General features: G+C 40.8%; 1 protein-coding gene across 7 annotated transcripts in view; it reads right to left on the bottom strand.

The window, feature by feature from the left end:
• The window catches only part of LIMCH1 (LIM and calponin homology domains 1), a 182,406-nt gene that overhangs the window by 68,417 nt on the left and 93,230 nt on the right, over nucleotides 1–20,759 (bottom strand). For all 7 annotated transcript variants that reach the window (XM_075499988.1, XM_075499986.1, XM_075499987.1 and 4 more), the window contains exons 4-5: nucleotides 5,922–6,028; nucleotides 2,493–2,523 (exon numbers count right to left, since the gene is read on the bottom strand). In XM_075499988.1, coding sequence (XP_075356103.1) covers nucleotides 2,493–2,523; nucleotides 5,922–6,028 — 138 coding nt within the window. The remainder of the gene's footprint in view (nucleotides 1–2,492; nucleotides 2,524–5,921; nucleotides 6,029–20,759) is intronic.

The raw sequence follows: 20,759 nt of genomic DNA, 5'->3' as shown, positions 1-20,759 counted from the left end.
TAGAAATGCTTAGCCCAAGATTAATCAAAAGCCACGAGCATCTGGTTCTTTCTATCAGACTAAAGCAGAAAGAGTTAGTGGTTTCATTCAAGTTCTGAGTTGATGTCTCTCCATAACTCAAAAGTCACTTCAAAACTAGCACAGAAAAAAAAGCCCAGAATTGCTCTTGCAAATGTTTATATACCCTCTCACTCCGTTGGGTAGCAAAGAAATCTGATCTGACACTGCTGGTGCTGCACTTGTTTTAGGAAAGGAGAAATTAAGATGCTCAGGATGGTCAAATCCAACACCTCCAAAAATGCGGATACTTATATCACGCAGGGAAAGAAAACAGTCCTTCTCTGCACCCACATATGTCTCCACTTAAAGCAATGCCTTTAATGGTACCTGTGCAGCAGCAATTTGGACTGGAAACTGATCGTCAAAGGCAATTCAGTTCAGTGTTTTGCACTGGTTAAAAATGCCAAACCATCACCTCAGAACTTAGGGCTTTTTCTCATTTAATGCTCATTATTTCTGCATATTCTGTGACATTGCAAAGTATTTAACTGCAGAACAAAGAGGAAATATTTTGATGGGGAAAAGACGTGCAACCAATGATAAATAATAGTTGCCATAAATTGTCTCAAAAAAGTTCAATAAACTGAAATATAGTATTTTATGTTTTGATGGGACAGAGCCATATAATTCATACTATATAGCGAACTAAAGAAAATAGGACTAGGAGAAATCCCCAGGGGGTGTTGGGGACAGACATCTGTGTCAGACTCTTCTTCCCTAAAACATGCACCCATATTCCTTCGGTGCTTCCTCCTCAGTCACATATGCTATACTTCTGATTAGCCTTTTCTCATCAACTTTCTCTAACATCCCCGTTTTTCATTTAAGTCTGATGTCCAAAACCACAGCACACAGCACTCCAGCTGAGGCCCTACCAGAAAAGGGTACAGCATGTGTCATACAGATCCCCTGTTTGAAAACAACTGTGGTGCACAATATATAATATATCATATATTATGTATAAATATAGTTTATATTTCCCTTTAGTTTATAAATAATATACATGCCATGAAATAACTGAATAACATTTTTAATAAAGTTCAGAAATTTTCCCCTTGTTTTTAATATTACATCCAAATTGATACTACGGTGCTGAGGGAAAGGAGGTGGTTTCGCCAATACTGATTTTTTTTTTGTCTTGAAACAACCTTTATCTGAGCTGTTTTCCTTCAACCAGCACTACTCAACAAATTTATGTAAAAAATTCTTACAGTGCATGTTCTCAAGCTAAGTGAAAACACTTGCAAATATAGTGTTCCTAGCAACCAGGAAACTGTCCAATTCATTTTGCCATTCAGTTCTCTGGTGAAGGTTGTGATATTTTTATTTATTTATGCTAGTATTTGATCACTTTCTCTCTTCTTCCTTTCTTTATCCATTTCCCCACCCCCCAATAATGTCACATTTGCACGCAATTCCGACTGGCTGCCAGCTGAGGTTGCAGGATCATGCACCTGGAAAGCATATATTGCCTACAAGCACATTGTGGAGGATACTTTTGAAACTTTACCTTTAGAACAATACATCTGTACAAAGATATTTAGCCAGTGCCCACAAGGGTGCTAAAATGCCAAAGCTGAACTCCTCCCCTGCAACTTTGTGTGCTGGATGCAGAAGATATTACTCTAACGATGATAGGAAAGACACAATGAAATAATTTGTTTGGTTGGTTTTTTTTAATGTTTTTGGCTTTTTAATTTATTTTTTTACCTGCAGTCACGATTACTGGCTTGCAAAGTTATTAGGAAAAGGTCTTGGCATTTCCTAGCAGCTTATAGGTATGTGAGCCAAATATAGAATGAATTTATAGCAGTTTACAACTGACTAAGGATAGACAGCTTGCTAGGCTTTAGGATAATAACTAACTTTGAGACCAGCAAAGTTTAACCATTTTCTTTTCTACTTAACAATTACAGGATCCATTATCATTGCTATTAGTTTAAATCAACAAGAAATTAAAGTTAAATGGAATTAGCCTTTCTGCGAAAACACTCATTTATTTGGAAGAACAATGAGAAAGCTAGGAAATCTGATGGTAAAGACTTGCGCCCAGATCTAATGATCATTTTGCCTCATTTTAAATACTTTGTGCAAATTTACTTTATGCCTATATATTCATGAAAGGCTACAAAAGCATAGCTTCATGGCTGAGTCAGACCATTCCCAGTGAAAACCATGATGGACAGCACAGAGATCACATTCTTTATCCCTTAATTAAGCAGAGACAAACATTCTCCATTATATTTCTACCGTAAGGCTGCTTTGCCATAGCAGCTCTACCGAAGTTTGCAGTAGAACCTCGTTAGGTTTACGTTCAGAAGAACTTTTCAGCAATACTCATCTGTACTAAGTTTTTACTGACATAATTCTTGCTCAGGCCAAATACAGGATTAACCAGACAAAAAAAAAAAAACTCCAAGTCAGGTACTTACATTTTTCAGCTTCCTACTATAGTCAATGTTCCTGGTTGCACACACACACACACACACAAAAAAAAAGAGGAAAAAAAATAATCAGAAAGCAGACACACTTTCCAAGAGCGTGTATGCAGCAGATCATGTTTTCCCTAACAAAAGCCTGCAGAATGCTTCTGCTGGCTGGAAACATATGAAAGCTAAGAAGATGTAGTTCACACACTCATTTATTCATAATGTGGGAGTATTTTGTCACCATTACTTCAATCATTAAATTAGAATTCTGGAAGTACAAAAAGAAAATGTGTTTATAATGGTCCCACAGTAAAGTAGGACAGTGTAGGTCCCACAGTAAAGACAGTGCCAAAAATATTTCCTTTAAACAGTGTTGCTGATTTCTTCAAAAAAGACCAAAGTCCTCCCTGCTAAAATGTGTTCTGCAGTAATCCAACAATCAGATTCTGCTCTGTGATAAATCATGCGACCCATACAGATTCTGGAAGCAACTGAACATGCACAGGAGACCAAGGAAATCATCACCAAATGTTAAGGAAATGCAGCAGGTGTTTCTGTGGAAACAAGCATCACAAAGAACAAAGTAGGTGGGTGAAGCAACAAAGATCCTGCCACTTGCAACAGAACCTGCTGGGGAAAACATATTTATTTTTTGAATCTGCACTCAAGCACTTGGACTGAACATTGGCATCCTTCTCAATTTAGTTTTTCACCAATGTTCAAAGGGTGGAAGTTTTATGTTGGAAACAACAAAGCACAAAGTTTGCACAAACACAAACAACATTTCAAAATTCAGCAAAGAAACCATTAAAAAAAGAATGGAGGAAACGTGTGTCACATTTAGGTGCTGAAAAATAAATAAGAGCACTTCAGATTTAGTACAGATTGTCTCCTGATTATTTATAATGGGAACTGCCTATGGAACTGCCTTAAATGGAACTGCCTTCTACTATAACCGTAAGTCCACTCCAGCATTAAAGGTTACCTGATAAAAACAAAAATAAACACACTTAAATCTGTGAGAACAACAAAAGCCTAAATATAGGCAATACTAAACCAACATATTTTTTATAACATCTTTTTTAAGCCAAAATTTTATCCACCAATTCCCATACACTAAGAAAAATAAAACAGTCCTATTTTTTTTCTTAATAAAATAGCAGTGGAAAAGAGTCTTGTTTAACAAGTCAAGAAGAAATTCTTTACAGCATTAGCTCATAACTTTTATAAGCTGAATGTTCCAACAAAAAAATAGATCTAACGCATACTTCAATTAACATCTATATGAAAAAAAAATGGTTAAAAATGTCATTATCTTAATTATGTGTAATAATGTCATATTCATCCTTTACCACAGAACAAATACCATTTTTACCATGTTTAAAAAATAACCCAAAAGTCTTCAAAGAGGGGGGAAAAAAAATCACCTTCATGCTTTGGGAACTAGCTAGAAGATGGCAGTCTTGAACATATTTCTCTACAACAGTCATGGACTTGGCTTGTACACCTCAACTCAGTTACTCAGCGTGAACTTGGACAGTGCTAGGAAAACATTTGGCTCATTTCCACAGCTGCTTTCTCTGAAGAGTTGACGGGGAAAAAAATCTATGCCAGTGAGACACTTCACATCTACCTAGCATCATATTCAGCGGAGGGCCAAGCCAGTTCTGCAGAGTTTGTTACTCCTGGTTTAACTTGCTTACGTGCTGGACAGCTCTCCTTGGAGCTCCATGCTAGTCCCAGCCTCTCAACCTGCCTCCTCCAAGGTACTCCACCATCCTCAACCCCAAAAGATCAAGCTTCTTACCAAAAAGACCCTTTCTCTCTGGTTTTATATGGAGATTAGGGTTTTCTATGGCAATTAGGGATTGTTTTGCGACTCTTTCCAGCCAACTCATTGTCATGATTTTACAGGATGTCACGAAGAACCTCTTTCATTGCAATATTACCAGATTTAGAAGAAATACATTACATAGCCCCCTCTCACTGCTATGTACAGGTGAGAAGAACCTCATATTAGAGCCAGAAACTTGGAAGGGAGCAAAAAGTGAGAGACTATTCCTTAAAACAAGGAAAGTGGCCAATTCGATTTTCAGAACCTTTGAAGTTTCCCAGACAGTGCTTGAACACCATGAAAACTTGCCCAGCTGCCACTGCCAGAAGGGAAAAAAAAAAACCAGAATGCCGCTAAAATTTAGTAAATTGTTTCCATATACTTTTCTAAAATGGATGTGTCTGACCAGGATTTCGTTAGTGATCTTTTCGGCCAAATCTTTTTGGCCAAATGAAACAAGGCCATTCAATCAACTCAGCAGTATTTGCTTGTCTGTAGAGCATTAACTTTTTAATATTACACATGACAGACCCAAAAATTTCAGGAAAACTTCTAAGTAACACCAGTTACAAATTTTGTTAATTTTATGAAAGTGTGGGGTGCTCTTGCTTTTGGGTGGTGGGGAGCTTGATTGCCACTAATATAAATGAGAGAAAAATACAGTTTGACTGTTTCTGTTCCTCTAGTCCATGATGACAAAGTCTTCCCTGAAAGGGACAACAGTTCCTATTTAAGACCTCAATCTATGACTATATGGACTTTGATTCAAGTCTGCTCTGTGTGACCTTAGGCAAGTCAGTAATTCTTTCTGTGCCAGTTTCACATCTACATTTTAAATCACCTTGTGGGGTGAAATGCTGAAAATACAAGCATTTGAGTCTCAGCACCTAGTACTCTTTGCAGTGAGGGATGTGCACATATCATGGCTAAAAAGCTGTTGATTAAAAGGAGATTTTTAAAATAACACTTCATTCCCCCAAAAACATGAATTAGTTATTAGAAAGGAGACTCTCTTAATATGCATGTGGTAGCAGGTGTGTGGCTTTGGTGAAAAGTATCTAAACTGTGGCATTTCCAGTCCACACAGTTCATACAGACATCCTCAGCCCAATTATTGTGTCCCCACCTATAGTTCTTGTTTGAAAATAAACAGACCGTGCTCATGTCTGCACCTTGTAGTCCGAGAGGCCTATGAATGTCCTATAATGAATCTTCAAAACAGTTTAATCTGAAATAACAGAGCTGTGATTTTTTTCCCCCAGCCTATATAGTTCATTAGTTGGACAGACAAAAAAGAATGCCATCAATTTAGACTCAGGAAACCCCTTAAGTCCCACAGAATCTCACTGCTTAACTAAAACAGTATTTTAAAAGAGCTGTGGTTGATCTCTCTGGGAAAAATAACAGCCCTTAGAGAAAGCCTGTTGAAGGGAACAATGTATTCTTCCCAGCGCTGAAGGTTTCCCAAACCTCAGCTTCGTATTTGCTTTATACAAATGACAATCCTATAGCCTTTTTGCTCATCGTTAAATGTTTACTATTGCATCACATGCATCTGAGGTTGTAACATGCTAATCGCAAACTGCTGTTGTACTTACTTGATGGTTACTCTGTTTGATGTGTCCTGCAGATCACCAGGATCAAAAAGCTGAGATTCTTTAAGTCCCAGCTCTTTGCAGCCTCTTAAGAATAAGATGATATTATCCTGAAATGAGGCAAAAAAATAAAATACTTTTAACTCTTCCTCATTGAAAAAAATAATCCAAATCAACCTCTCCCTGACCCAGTAACAGCTCACAGTTGTATCATTAGTTAAATGAAGAACCAAAGACAATTCCAGTCACATAATTTAAGAAGTCAGTACATGTTTTGTTTGAAAACCAGATAAATATGAAACAAAACTTTCTTCTTGTTTTTTATTTTAAATATGTAACTGCAACAAGCTTGTCTACTTTTCTCTTTCCAAACCCAGATGTTGGCAACTTCTTAAACTGAAAAAGCCCTGCTAATTTCCCCAACTACTGCTGTAGGCTGCCAACACAGCTTCAGCATGTTACAGGGCAGACAAGGCTGGATTTCTGAAGGGAGCAGGAAGGGTAGATATGAAACAGCCCACCACCATTTAAGCAAGCAGTTTGTTCAGAAAGCATTTTGCATGTTGATACAAACAAGCCAGTTACTCCTAGTTAACCAGTCTCTTGCCTCTCCAACCTTAACCAGCCAGAAGCCACTGGGAGAAGAGGTAGGTGCCTTCTCCCCAAATAAAATGCTTGAAGCTACCCTTTATGTGAACACTGTCTGTAAGAAGAAACACCACCAATTTTGTAACACTTTTTATGGAGGATTTACACTTTGCAGAGTGTAAAAAGTAAAAATCAGTAACTAAGAGACATTGAGCACAAACTAATATAAGCCTCTTTCAAACCAAATAGAAGTGATGACACATGGGTTTGCACCAAGGGGATTAAATTGGTATGTGTGCGTATACATTTAATATATGTTTTATACTTACTTACACATATGCATGTACACTGCCCCCCTTTTATAGAACCAGTGAATCTTTTTTATGCAGATAAATCTTGAAGGTCAGTAGAGAACAAGTTTTTAGATATATACGTTGCTAGATCAGCAACTGCAATGGTAGATATGTGGACAAGTAAGGATATAACATACAGCTTGATATTCTTGAGGCCTCAAACCTCCCAACTGGGGGTAAGCTGCCATGTGAAGCGTTAGAGGAGCAGAACCACAGCGTGGGGCAGAGACGTCCATTTTTGTAAAAACTGGGAAGCAGAGAAGCCCAGGCAGTGTTCAGCCCTTGCCCACCTTGTGTGACAGAGCAGGATTCGCAAGCAGGGCTCTCCCCACATCTGCTCCCAGGCTTTTGTTTGGGTGGCACGGTCACAGCTCGGCGAGAGCAGCCCTGTTTATTCTGTCGGGGCACAGCGATCAGCATGCTAATCGCTGCGGCTCTCTGCATGCCAATGCTCTCGCACACAAAGCTCGCTGTCACCAGCCACGCTGTAAAAAAATAGGGACTTGGAAATTTAGAGGAGTCCAAATCTCCCTTTCTTCCCTGGCTGAAACTTAACAGCTCTGGAGGGGAGCCAGGGGGAAAGGAACAGCAGTCGAGAGAGCAGAGAGACCATAACCCAGAGAGACAGCATCATTCATGACATGAAAAGATGCTTGTAAAATTCCCCATCTGGCTTACTGTTTGCATTATAATTTTTCCAACTGAAATGTGAATAACCCTTGTGTTTAGCCTTTGATGGAGGACAGTTCTGGTCACTTCCAAATGGTGGGTGGAGTGATGTGTAAATCTAATAAAAATGCAAAGCATTAGAAAAAAAAGTTCCTAACAATATTTCCCAACAAAAATATACAGGACACACAGGACACAGTAACCTAATAGGTTTAGAAAACAATCAAAGGAGAGGGAACTCCGGGGATAACTAATTTGCCATCTTTATGCCAAAAGTTCACATCCAAGATACAAGCAGTAACAAAAATATCAGCCATTTGGCAGCTGTGCAGTTTGGAAATTCAGTTCTTCTGTTGATGAACAAATGCCGACTTCTCAAATAAAACAGTGTCACCACCCTCTGCCTGTTTTCGTACACACTTATATTTTGATGGTCATCATAAGAATAACATTTGCCAACAGTCACTAACACCATCACCCAAACAATTCCTCAGAAAGCTGGTATCTTATATGGGCATAAACAACCATGTGTGTCAACAAGATGCAATCAGTCAGCACTGAAAGTTTTTGCTTCTGTTAACAATTGCATAGTTTTATTTCCCAATGGTCCTAAAAATGACAATTTGTTTAAAAGGATTGAGAAAAAAAAGCTAAGAAAGAAATTGTTTTCAAGTGACAGATACTCAGGTAAACCTGCCTAGGAGTCTTATCATGGAGACCCAGCTCCCAGGAAAGCTTTCTCTCTGGATTACTACACCTTGCATTGGCCAAGTCCTGGTTTCTTCAGTTCTCAGAAAATTTTGCTTAAATTTTTTGAGAGAAATTATAGTTCCATATCTGTTAGCTGTAACTAAACAATTTTTTAGTCACCTAAAGTGCCACTTCTTTATTGCTGTTGAAGAAACTAAAAAAGAAAAAAACCCCAAAAACCATTTACAAGCAGCAACATATATAAAACATCCTTACCTTAAATAAGGGACTGAAAACACACACCTAATGTGCATGTCCAGCTCCTTACAACTTGGCAGAGTTAAATAGGTCATGCAAATGGGTCACACTTGCAATGGCAAGGATAGCAGCGCGGCCAGCTGCCGTGCCTCAGTTAATAGGGAGGTAGCTTTTACAGTGGTCTCAGAAGACACATGACCAGAATCCAGTCCCTCTGGCAGCCCCTACAAGGCACTAAGACACGATTTCCTCAATACATTAAATAGAGATGATATTGCCTTTCTCTGCGTGGCTACTTGCTGCAGTTGCAGAATTGGAGTAGACAGAGGATGGGTCACTTGGTCAGCACGTCATTTCCTACAGCCCCAGAGGACCTGCAACTGTCCCCTGCTGGCTCCCCTTGGTTTCAGTCCTCACCACTATTCAATCAAAAATCTTCTGTTTTTTGTCCTTGTACACCCAGAGAGAGAGAGAGAGCTTACAGATTACAGCCTAAATTTCTTTTGCAAATTTTATCTATTTTTGGTCTATAAAATTTTATATCTATAAATCTATAATCTATTGATATCTATAGATACCTATAAAATTTTATCTATGTTTTCTCTATAAAAATGACATAAACTCTAAACAGGCTGCTTACAGAAGACAAATGCTTCAGCGTGATGACAGACAGAGGACACAAGCACAGGATACACTGATATGTTAAACCCCAACCCTTTTCTGCTTGCCTAAGCAGAGTCCTGACAGTTACTATTAGATCAGCACTATAAGCAATGTCATTTACTTGTAAGTGTTAGAAATGCAAAAGTTATTAATGTTAATGTTTTGCTATGCTGAATTTCAGAACAGAAAAATTAACCAACACAGAAAACATTACAAACTCTCAGGCAAACGAACCAGCGACGAACCAGCAAGAAGGGCCAGGGAGGAGCAGGGAAGGATGAACAGGAGCTTGGGGCACTGACTCCCTGAGTCCTGACTCAGAAGGATGCACAGGAAGGAAGGGACTGTAAAGCTGCTCCTGCTCTCACAACTGCATTTCAACACCATCACCTTTTCATCCTTTCTGGTGCGTAACCTGCACGACTCACCTCTACGAAATCACTTTGCCAGGACAACCACCTGCAGGTAATGCAGAGAGAACATGAGGCAGAGGGGTTACACCTCCATGAAGGTGGAGGGAGGGAGGAGGAAATAATACACTGCTCACTTGTAATTTTTTTTTTTTTTTTGCTGTTTTTAAAAGACTGATAACCCATGTGCTATAAATATGAAAAAATGTTCACTGTATAGCATTAGGTCATTTTCCTCACACATGAAGTGGAGCACAAAATCCTGAACCCTGTAAAAAAAACCCCAGAAACTGGCAGTTGTGCAGGACAGACACCCTGGAAAGCCACTGCCAATTCACACAGTAGCACGGCCAACACACAAGATAGTTCAAGCTAGCGAGAATCAAATATTCACAGCAGGCAAATTCTCTCCATAGGATCTGCTGATCAGATGCAATGGCAAACAGCTTGAATTTGGCCCCCTTCCATTCCTTTCATCTGCCACAATAGTATACAAAATATTCTCACTGCATCCACACTGCAAACTGGACCTGCAGCTTATCACTGTGGAACCACCATTTGTCAGATGTGCTACTACATGGCCTGGATGAGATATACAGATAAACTCGGGGAAAACAAAAGCAAGCCAAGCTGTATGTCTGCACAGAGCGTTGAATAAAATGCCAAGTGCATGCCACTTCTGCAAGTTGGAGATATTATTAGTTGCCAGTAGCACCACGCTGCTTTGCAGGACAGCTGCAGACAAACAGGTGGCCTTTTTCATTTCTGGAATGCTGAAATTTTCCCTGTTCCTGAATAAATTGGAGGATTTCTAAAAATACATATATATTTCCAAACTGCTTTTCTGAGCAATTTCCGATACAGACTCTTAAAAGCTTTTTGTTTACTCTCAACATTTCTTCCTAATTCCCTCATTTTTCCGTTTTATATAAATAATTAGTGGTGATAATTTAGTTATATAAAAGCAATGGATCTTGACTGATTCACAAGCAGACGGAAAGAAAACACTGAAATATTCAGTTCAAGTCCACCAGGAAAGAACTTTTATGTGAGAGGCTGGGAACTTTTCCTATTTTCATATATATATACACACACACACACGCACGTATATATGTTTTACTGTTTATGCAATATGCTTTGCTGTGTATGTTTTACTATATATATGTTTTACTGTTTATACAGTATGCCTTACCCCATATACAGTAAAACTACACTTTCACAAAACATTGTTTTCTGCGACAGATTCCAAACCAACAGATCTGGAAGCAACTCAGTCGTAGTCTGGTCACAGTCACTTAGAAATTTAGGATGCTTAATCTCCAGAAGATGAAGGATGACAGCAGACCAGAACTGAAGGCAAGCCCCACCAGAGCAGGAAGGGGAGACAAGGCCGCATACACCCCAAAAGGATTCTGGCACACAACAGCCTCACCTAATGAAAACGAGACGCTACATGGAGGGGGAGAGAGAGAGAGAGCGACCGCGGGACGAGGGAGGGAAAGCAGGACTTACCAGCCCGTCAGCCCGACCGAAGCGCAGCAAACCTGCGGGGCGGCAGGAATGACAGCCGGGAGCCGCGCAGCTGCCGTTGGCGGGGGCTGCAAACCCCAAACTCCACCCACCGCCATCCCCGGAGCCGCGGAGCGGGCAGCGCGGCCCGGCACACCGGCCCGGCACACCGCCCGACGGCGTGAGACGGGCCGGGGCTGCCGTGCGGCGGCTGCCTCGCTGCCTCCTCGGAGCGGCGCTTCCCGCCACCCGCAGGGGCGGGAAGCCGCAGAAGGGCAAAGGAGGAAAACGATCGCCGTGTGGGGAATCGTGTGAGCCCCGAAGGCAAAAAGTAGGTCCAGGGACGATTAGATTAAAACGGCGGGATTATTCCCCACGCTGGCAGGAGATGAAACCGTACCGCTGCGAAGGCAGGGCTGCGGGAATGGCAGGGGGAAGGGCCAGGCTGGCCGGGAGCACCCGCGGGCCAGAATGCCTGACAAGCCGTACCTTTAAGAGCTCAGCAGAGAAGACGGCGGAGACTGTCTTTGCAAAGAAAGGCAAGCCTTTTTCTGCTTCTCTTTGGGCAACCAGCAAGGAAAAGACGTGTCTCCTCAAACAGCAGCCCCGCTCCCTTAACAGAAAGGCAAAAACCACCTTAAAAAACCCTGTGAAGAAAAGGGGTCTGTTGGGAGCATACTGCAACTGCGCAAAACGTACCAGAAACCCCGAAGGTGGCTCTAAGCAATCTCCAGATCGTATCCACGGCTGCCAGAAGACGTTCAGTACCAGACCCCGAAGATCTAGCTGGAAGTGCCAAATTCCTACCAAGGTGCTTAGACCCTGCTGCTTCCAACCAGGCATACGAGGTCGGAAAACTGCAAGTGCCCAGAGCAAGAAGACAGTGCACAACTTTGATACCACTACTTCACACTGCTTCGGCAGTATAACTTACCCTCCTTTGACAGCGTGAAGGAAAAGCTGGGCAAAAGAAAGAACATACTCCATTTATCTTTTCAGAGAGCTGCTCCTAGCATTTTTGGCATCCAGCAAAATCTTTTCCTAATAGTTCCAATCATTAGTCTCATATAAAACATGAGCACATTCAATCTACATTAATAAACTGAAAATAAGCAACAACAAAACCCCCTCAAAATCATGCCATAAGAACTGATAGGAGGCCTCTAAAAAACAAGCATAAGTGAGATGCGTTAAGCAAATCAAATTGTAAGTACACTTGTCCTCCAGATACCAAAAAGCACAATGTTTAAAACTAAAAGCTTGCAATCCTTTGAGAAAATCAGAAGTACAGCAGCAGTACTCAAGAAATTCTCTTTGACGTTTTCCTAAATCTGTCCTTCACCATCAGATTATTTGCTTTTTAAGATCTTTGCCCTGTAACAAATTTCAACCACACTTATAAGCTTCTTATGCGATGTGGTGTATTACTATCATTGTATGATGGTTATAACTAAAATCCCCGAACAGGAATGGCCATATTGTGTGTAATGAAAGGCAAATGCAAGGAGTTCAGAATATAAAATGGCACTGCAGGTCCTGGGCAGGCAGTGAAAATTTCATGCTGGGTACAGAATGGATGATGTATCTTATTTCTGCAAATTTTAAAAATGAGCTTAAAATCCCTGCAGCATGGTATGATGTAAAAGGAGGGAAGAGACACTGTGGACAGGAAAGGAGAAGGATAACAGGGAAAGAGAGAAGAAAATAACAGGAGGGGACCATCCGAAAGGACATGAGCAAGAGCAGCCTTCAACTCAACAGGCAACAGCAAACCACGGGGGGGTGGGAGGAGTGCACACAGCACGAGCACAAGGCTGACCCTATGACTTCACTAGTTAAGTAGGTCCTGATATTTCTCCTTGCTGCATCAGGTCATTATCCCTGAAGGCACAAATAAAACATTTAGACAAATGGGGGCTCAGTCAACATCCTTGTCTAGGGGAGAGAGAGCAATCAGATGATGTGCACTCCCTCAGGTTTGCCAAACCCAAGATACACCCTAAGTAAGATGGCTTTGTTTACAGCAATGAAGACAGAACATAGGCAGGCAAGGGAAAAAGCCCAAAGCACTTCCAGGCGATTCACTGGCTCCGATGCTGATGAAATCACAGCCAGATGTCAGCCAGATGTCAGATTTCACCCACTCTTGGAGAGGGGGTGCCTATCTGATGCCATATTCTAAGGTAACAGCCATGCTATGGCCAAGGAAGAGGACATTTCCTTTCTACCCCCTCTCTGCAGCTTTTTAGTACCAGATGATAGCGCTTGGCTTGTGAGGGTTTGGGCCTTAGTTTCATGACTTCTTCTGTTACCCACTTGTCACATTTTTGATGAATAAAGCTCACCAAGAGCAAGGTTAAAAACACGCTCACATACAGTGAAGTGCAGCCAAGCACCCCTAGAAGCTGCTGGGAATTCACCTTGCAAATCTGGAGTTAGATGGGCAAAAAAACCCACAAGGACAGGAGAGACACCACCAAAAAAGCAAAGCATGGTTCCTTCTGCTGTGATGCAAAGGACTGTTAATTACCTCGCTCTGCCTTGTTGGTAGGGCTATGAAGTTTCTCAATACAAGACTTACTGCAGAGCAGGTTGGGGAAAGAGCTATAAAAAAGACAAGGAAAGAAACATCACAACAGCAATGTTCTCAGTGCAACCGGAGCTCAGCATCTGTGGCATCTACCCCTTCATACCCATCCTCCTGGCCATAGTTGTGGTGTCTATCTGTAGGAGGGAAAAAAAGGTCATGAAGACAAAGTTGACCTGTATTTGCACTCACATTATGAGTGCTGGGAGTATGACTAACCTAAACACAGATTTCAAGGAACCCTGAAACCATGGCTAGTGCCACAACACTTCCCTCAGGACATCCTCTTGGGGAAACTGGACGCTCTCCATTCTCAGCACATCCCTGTGGCTGCTGCCCCCACAACTGAGTTTACAGCAAAATATAAAAATGGGCAAAAAATTCCCAACTAAGGAGAACATGCTGTTTTCTAAGTTTGGTTTATTTGTGTGTAATTGTCAGGACACCATAAAGCATTAAGGAAAGTACACAGCCTGACTATGGATTTAGAAGATCTCAGAGGCAGCTATCCCCAAAAAACTGCTTAAAGTAAACAAAAAATAGATAAACTTTAAATCTAGAGTTATAAGTCTACACCAGATATTGTGAAAACAAAACCAGTCAGCGAGGTCCAAGCAATGGGACCACCAAAGAAACTAACCTGAGCATTAAATATGGGAGAGTATGTTTTTTCACTAGACGTACCGTTAAAGCTTATCACCTTGCATATAAAAAATAAAATAAAATAAAAATATTCATAGATGAATGAAGTTGAATTACCTCCTGAGTGGTATACGCAAAAAGTACAGCCCTGGGGTAGTCCAAAGGAACACTGCAAATAGCTTAAGCTCCAACACAAATAAGCCCTTTACACATTACCTACAGCCATCAACTACAACCAAACACTGCTGAACAAACCTTTCCCTTTCCTGACTGCTGTCAGAGCAATCGTTAAGCCATGGCACAACAAATGCTTTTAAAAAGCTATTTATGTGTTCCTGCTAAGATATTGTACTACGGCGGTAAAGAAGGTTACCTATGCAAAGCAAATCTATATGCTAAAACTTATTCCATGTTTTCCTTCATTATATTAGCAGGTCTACTAATTAGCAGATACTACCTTTTTTCACATACCCTGCCTTCCTTTCTCTGCCTACAGATTCCAAGCTTCATGGGATCCCTTTGATCACATTTCATATCTCAGGGCACTGTTACCCAATGCCTGCTTTCTATATTTTGACTTGACTGTAGAGAAAATAACCTTGTTTTCCAGGAAGAGCAGTGCTGACTATTCAAGGGACCCAGCTCCAGGCAACTGTCAGATGCAACTTGCCACAGGCCCTTTGGGATGGAGTGGGGCTAGCAGAGAAGAAAATGAGGAAAAATCCTGTGCATCATGAGCCTCTCCACGTGAAAAGGTGTGGTCATTAATTTCCTGACCAGCATAATCTATTATAAACCAGTATAGGTAACTTAAAGCATAATCAGTGCACCTGCATGAACATTCAGAGATGACTATCTGAAAAAATACTTCTCAACCTGTGATCACTACAGACTGTTTCTAGTTTTCCTCTCTCACTACATCCAAAGCAGATGGCAAGGACAAAAAAAGTAACTGGAAATGAGCAATGGTGAGATTTACACCCGATGCTTTTCTGATACACAAGAACCTAATTAATCAGACACACAAAGCTGTATTGGAGTTATAGCCTCAATTCTTACCTTCCCCTGGTCATTTATCAGCTGTCTTCCTACTCAGGCACAGAAGCAGATTTCATTGAAGTTGTATAATCCCAGAAAATACAGGGTTTTTATGAAAATATGTGTGTGATGAATCTCATTTGAAGTTTTGCTGCATCCAGCTGTATTGAACTAGCTGTGCACGAAACTTTGAATATCCAGGGCCAGAAAACAGCTGAAATTTTGTAGAGTTTATTTTTAACTGTAAGTGAAACTGTGAAACTTTACACTGAAACTGTAAAGGTACAAAAGAAATTGGTACCTAAAATTAAAATCAATTTGACATGAAACCTCTGAAACGGAATGTATGATCACCGCCTGGCAGCCTCACAACGCTTCTTCTAATTGCAGCAACTACTCACTACTAACATGACATTACTTTCTTGCCCCTTTCTTTTACATGGTATGTTCTCTTTTGCTTGGTATATTAAGTAAAGCTATCTTCCATTTAAAGCCAAAAAATAGTAACAGTTGGCCAATACTCGGACTTCTCTCAGCAAAGATGGCAATCCGCTACGCAAGGATCAGGATACTATGCAGCCAGAGCTGCTGGAGGGCCTCTGCATCCCAATGTCCAAGTACAACTGCTGTAGGTGGGCCTCAAAAGATGCAAGAAAGCTGCCTGTGGGGGCCGGGGGCCTGGCAGTAGCTGTTAAAATCAGACCAAATCTCTATTCCCCAAGGCAAACAGCAAAATAGTGAAACCGCCAAGGAGGACTCATTCCTGCTCAGTTCGTGACCTCTGCAAAAAAAGCAACAAATTCCATTTCTCCTTTCAAATTAAACATCTACTCCTTATTGCCAAGGAATATGTTTTAATAATCTCTGGTGTTCAAGGTTTGATAAACATCAGAAATCTCTTTGCTGCTGTTACATGAGACCTGACATACGTTTTCCCCCCACTCATAGCTTTGCATTTTCATGCCAACATTATATAAAACATACTGGACTTCTTTAATGTACAGGTTGGGGTTTCCTTGCAAATACTTCTAAAAGAAGCTGTTCAAGTCCAAAAAACACTATTTTTTTTTTAATTGGCTTTTTGTACTGAATGAAGTTCCAGTACGTTCCACTTGGAAAACCTACATTATTGTTTTTACTTCCAGTAAAAAAATAAATAGAAAGCTTTCACATTTAGATGTCTAGAATTATTTCAGTGAGGAAAAGGAAGGGGAAGAAAAGAAATAATTTTCAATTTACTGCAAGTACATTTTACCGACAACCAAAATATCTGTGCAAAAAGATGCTAAGTAAATCAGTGCCCATTCTTAACTTTGACCATATATAGTATAGCTGTCTAAATTACTAAATACCACAACACTCAATCCATGTATCTGTTGTTTGTTTCTCAGATTTGAAAACATACATTTGGTGTCTAGGTACCGTGGCCATCACTGTCAGTCATCTTGAATATCTCCAGTTTTGGATTTTTTTTTATGGTAAATATTCAAGGCAAGATGAGCTAATAGTCTGGCAGTGATTTCTTTTCCATCCCTTTTCAACCATCAGTAAAGCATTCCCTCGATATAATTCAGGAACTGGCACAATTATTCATGAAGCTATGGTAGCTGCAAACCTAGATGGACTATGCAGTATAGGCAACTTAAATTACTACTGTTCATTAAGTCTATAGAGGTCATGAAAATATGCCTTCGAAGGGCCATTTGGAAAGCAGGATTCATGGATTACATCTGGATGCCAGAGTCATTTGCAGTTGTGAAGACTAAGCTTTCGGGAGGAATAAAAAGTAGTACAATAATATACTGTATTTAAGAAGCAGAATTTCCTCAAATTAATAGGCACAAAATCAATGATTAAAACAAGAGGGGAAGAAAGGAGCTCTTGTTTAATGCAGCGTATTCCTATTGCAAGGCTTTCTCCCAGCTCTTTTCACAATGTCTTGGTTCTGGTACCTCTGGGCAGCAGAACAGAAGACAGAAAAGGATCTCTCCTCCTACAGGACAGATATTCCTGTTGTTCAGTTTTCTGTCAACACACTACAGGTGTACTTGATGCATACTTCTGCGACATCCTCTCTCCCCTAGGAATGCACAAAGCAACAAGGGTAGGAAGATGAATACATGCATCACACCGAGTCTTTAGGAACAGGAACTAAGGAGCAGAGATGGCAGAAATAGCTTGTCACTTTTGTTGGCAGAGGGAAAAGAAAGGGGAAACAAATCAGCTATCACTGATAATTTATTCCTAAAACTTCAGTTTATACCCTATCATCTGTCCTAACCAGACCTGAGATCACCTTTTGTTTGTACAGGAAAACAGCCAACCGTGCTTATAATTCAGCTTACCTGAGTATAACCAGCGGCTCCTGCTCAGAACAGTCACAAGTGAAGCTAGCAGAGATGTTCATGCACACTTAAACAAGCTTCCAAATCCTCACCTGCTACTTCTGAAAACCTTTGCAATTTAAAGCCACATTATATAGATTGAGGTAAAACTTAGCTGACGAGAGTGTTTAAAGGAAAAGGGTAAATTTAATGATTTTTTCCTTTCCTCAACAGAGAGACTCAGAGTTCAGATGGTTGATCAGAGAGAGGTGTATCTAGACAGCAGAACCAGTAGAGTCCAGCAAGATTACTAGGACAGGCTTCACGGGCCATGAAAGCAGCTGTACTAGCTCCAGAGCCAACAAGAAGCCGCCAGCAATTTAGCTGATTTAAAGCACTGCAGAGCCCCAGTCCCCAGCCAGCTCACATCTCCAAACCACTCCCGCAGTCACAGATTTCTGGAGAATGCAAAAGTTACACATGGCTACCCAAAATCAGCTCAAGGCCAACGGGACTTATTGGCTTTGGCAAGCACCTCTACGCTGCCCTTCCTAGCGACTGGGGAATATTCATCAGACACAGTACTGCCTTGCTTGAATGCATGGACCCAGCTGAGGCTCAGCACTGTGCTGAAGCTAATCTGCCCTTAAATCTGGAGACTTGCCTGAGAGCTCCCTGGGGTTTACAAGGTCAACAGATGTAGCCCCATCCAAATACAGGGGCTACAGAGCTATGCAACCACCTTAGGTGATGTGGGAACGCTGCCCAAACTGCAGAACAGGGAGCCCAACCATCCAGGAGGTACCAGACCCTGGGCACACATGTTCTTTGTACCTGTGCACGTACATGCCAGCCAGCCCAGAGCTGCACAAGGGCTTCAGCGTGCCCCACGCTCTGCGTATGGCTGCAGAGAGCCTGGAGAGTCAGCCAGCACATGAGCAGCACCCACTTTCTGGGGCTTTCTGGCTACCTGGAAATCCCTAAATGTGCTGTGCTGCACTGCTAAGCTGATCTCATGTCTTTGGGCCACTTGCCCCCGAATGGGAAAGGCGCTGGTGTCGAGCAGCTCTCCTGCAAGAGCTGTCCTGTGGCTATGCTGAGCCAGGGTGATAGGTGCTGCTGCTGAACCCAAGTGGGCTGTTCAGTGAGTTGCCCACACCCACAGCACGGAGGTTATCCAGGGTTTTCCATTCTCTAGCATATCCCAAACTCCACCTTCCATTATCCTGAATAGAGCAGTTGACTGTTTTTCCTCTTATTTACTTCCCATCTGCTTCCTAACCTCAGTCTGGCACTGTGATTCCTCCAGCTTGTATTGTAAAGTTATAAAGGACAAGAATATTTGTACACTGTTATACAAAGAGAATAAATCCTACTGAAACCTGTGATGGAGAATACTGACCACAATCTTTCAAGTTCTTGGTCTGTAATTTGCCTACATAATAGTTTGTATGCAGGCTTAAGTGCTGGATTTCTAATATTGCTCATGAAATTTCAGCCAAAAAAAAAAAAAAGGCAAGGGGAACTACTCTCGGAAAGGTAAACTAACTGCAAGAATTTTTGATGCAAGTGTACTACGAGAACACCAAGAACTCACAGTTCTTCAAAAAATATGTAAAAGTCTGGAATCCAAGGAGTTTCAGTTCTCTAAGATCATATTTTAGAAAGTAAATTTTAATCAGGATTGGGTGGCTCAAGAGATTGGGTAATAGTATTTAAAAAAGCAAGTGATTAATCTCTGATCAACCAGAGGGTAAGGACTAAAGAGCATTTAAGGTCTCAAACACCCCTGGGAACTGGCCAACTTAGTCTAATACTGTGGGTGCTGACTCTAGGCAGATTTTTGATTTTGTATTTTCTCACGCACAGTCCTCATGCTTTTGAATAACCTCCTCTAAATTTCACTAGAACTACTCCATTATCCTCTCCAAAATTCTGCATTACAGTTATGCCTACAAAAAGCGAACAGCAGTTAGATCCCAGGTTTGCTGATAACGCTGTGCTGACAAAGAACTTGTTTCTCTGTTTCCTTTCTAACCGTATCTATGTCTTGTTTCTTAATTACAAAATTCTGAAGGCAGAGACTCATACCAGTAAGTTTGATACTTACTTTGCAGGAAAACAGATCTTGATCCTTACTGACTATCATTCAATGATCTGAGATGCTCAGAAACTGAGGCCAGGCATATCTGAAGAAACTGCTCCTAAACTCCCTTCAAACTAACGTAATATTGGATTGACTTTTGCTCTTTTAGTTGTTTTTAGACAGAATGAAAGAACAAGTAACAACTGGTGTGATACTGCTGAAGATAAAGTATAACCCACTCTAATACAATTCTGCTAATACCTTGCTTACTCAAATTTTTGACTGCAACACTTCTCCAAGAGGATATAATTATCTTGCTTCTTCCTTGTCTAAAATTCTAGTCCACTGACGTATCAGATTCCACCCATCCACTATTTAGCACTGTAAAAATAAAATACAGGTGTGTACGCTAAGAAGGACAATCAAACTAGCCTGGCTCTCTTTCTCAAAAAACCCAGAACAAAACAAAACCCAGCCTCCTATGACAAACTGTCATGTTTCTTTTTTACATAAGTCTGTTACTAAAAGCTGACTTTAGTAACGAATTTTATGTGTTCTTTTGGTGCACAACATTTATTTATTTACTTACTTACCTCTCTTTGCCTCTTTATAGGCTTTTATAAAAGCTCTGACAGCGCTCTCTGGGGACCATTCCATTTGATTTACCAGTTTGCAACTAGTTTTGCTGATGATTGATGCAATTCCTGCATTTGTTCATAATTTGTTTTATGAAATGTCAGAATATACATTGTTTCCAATACATAGTATCAAGCCGGTACTAGTAGGGGGGATTTTTTTTTTTTTTAAATTTGCTTGTATTTTCTTTGCAAAGAAACACCACAGCAAAACAGCACGTCTATGTCTGATGCATGTGGCCTTTTCAAGTTATGCTTTTCAAGCAGTTGTTATGGTTTAAGAAGCACCTACTGTCTGACCTCTTTAGGGGTAAAAGGAGAAACTTAATGAAAGAAAACATCCGAGAACTGTACAAAAAGAGAAGTTTTTTTCTACTTCTGCATATGTC

Source organism: Mycteria americana, chromosome 4, assembly GCF_035582795.1.
Source record: "Mycteria americana isolate JAX WOST 10 ecotype Jacksonville Zoo and Gardens chromosome 4, USCA_MyAme_1.0, whole genome shotgun sequence".
NCBI lineage: Eukaryota > Metazoa > Chordata > Aves > Ciconiiformes > Ciconiidae > Mycteria > Mycteria americana.
The sequence above is the reverse complement of the archived record's forward strand: the minus strand, read 5'-3'. Positions and strand labels throughout refer to the sequence as shown.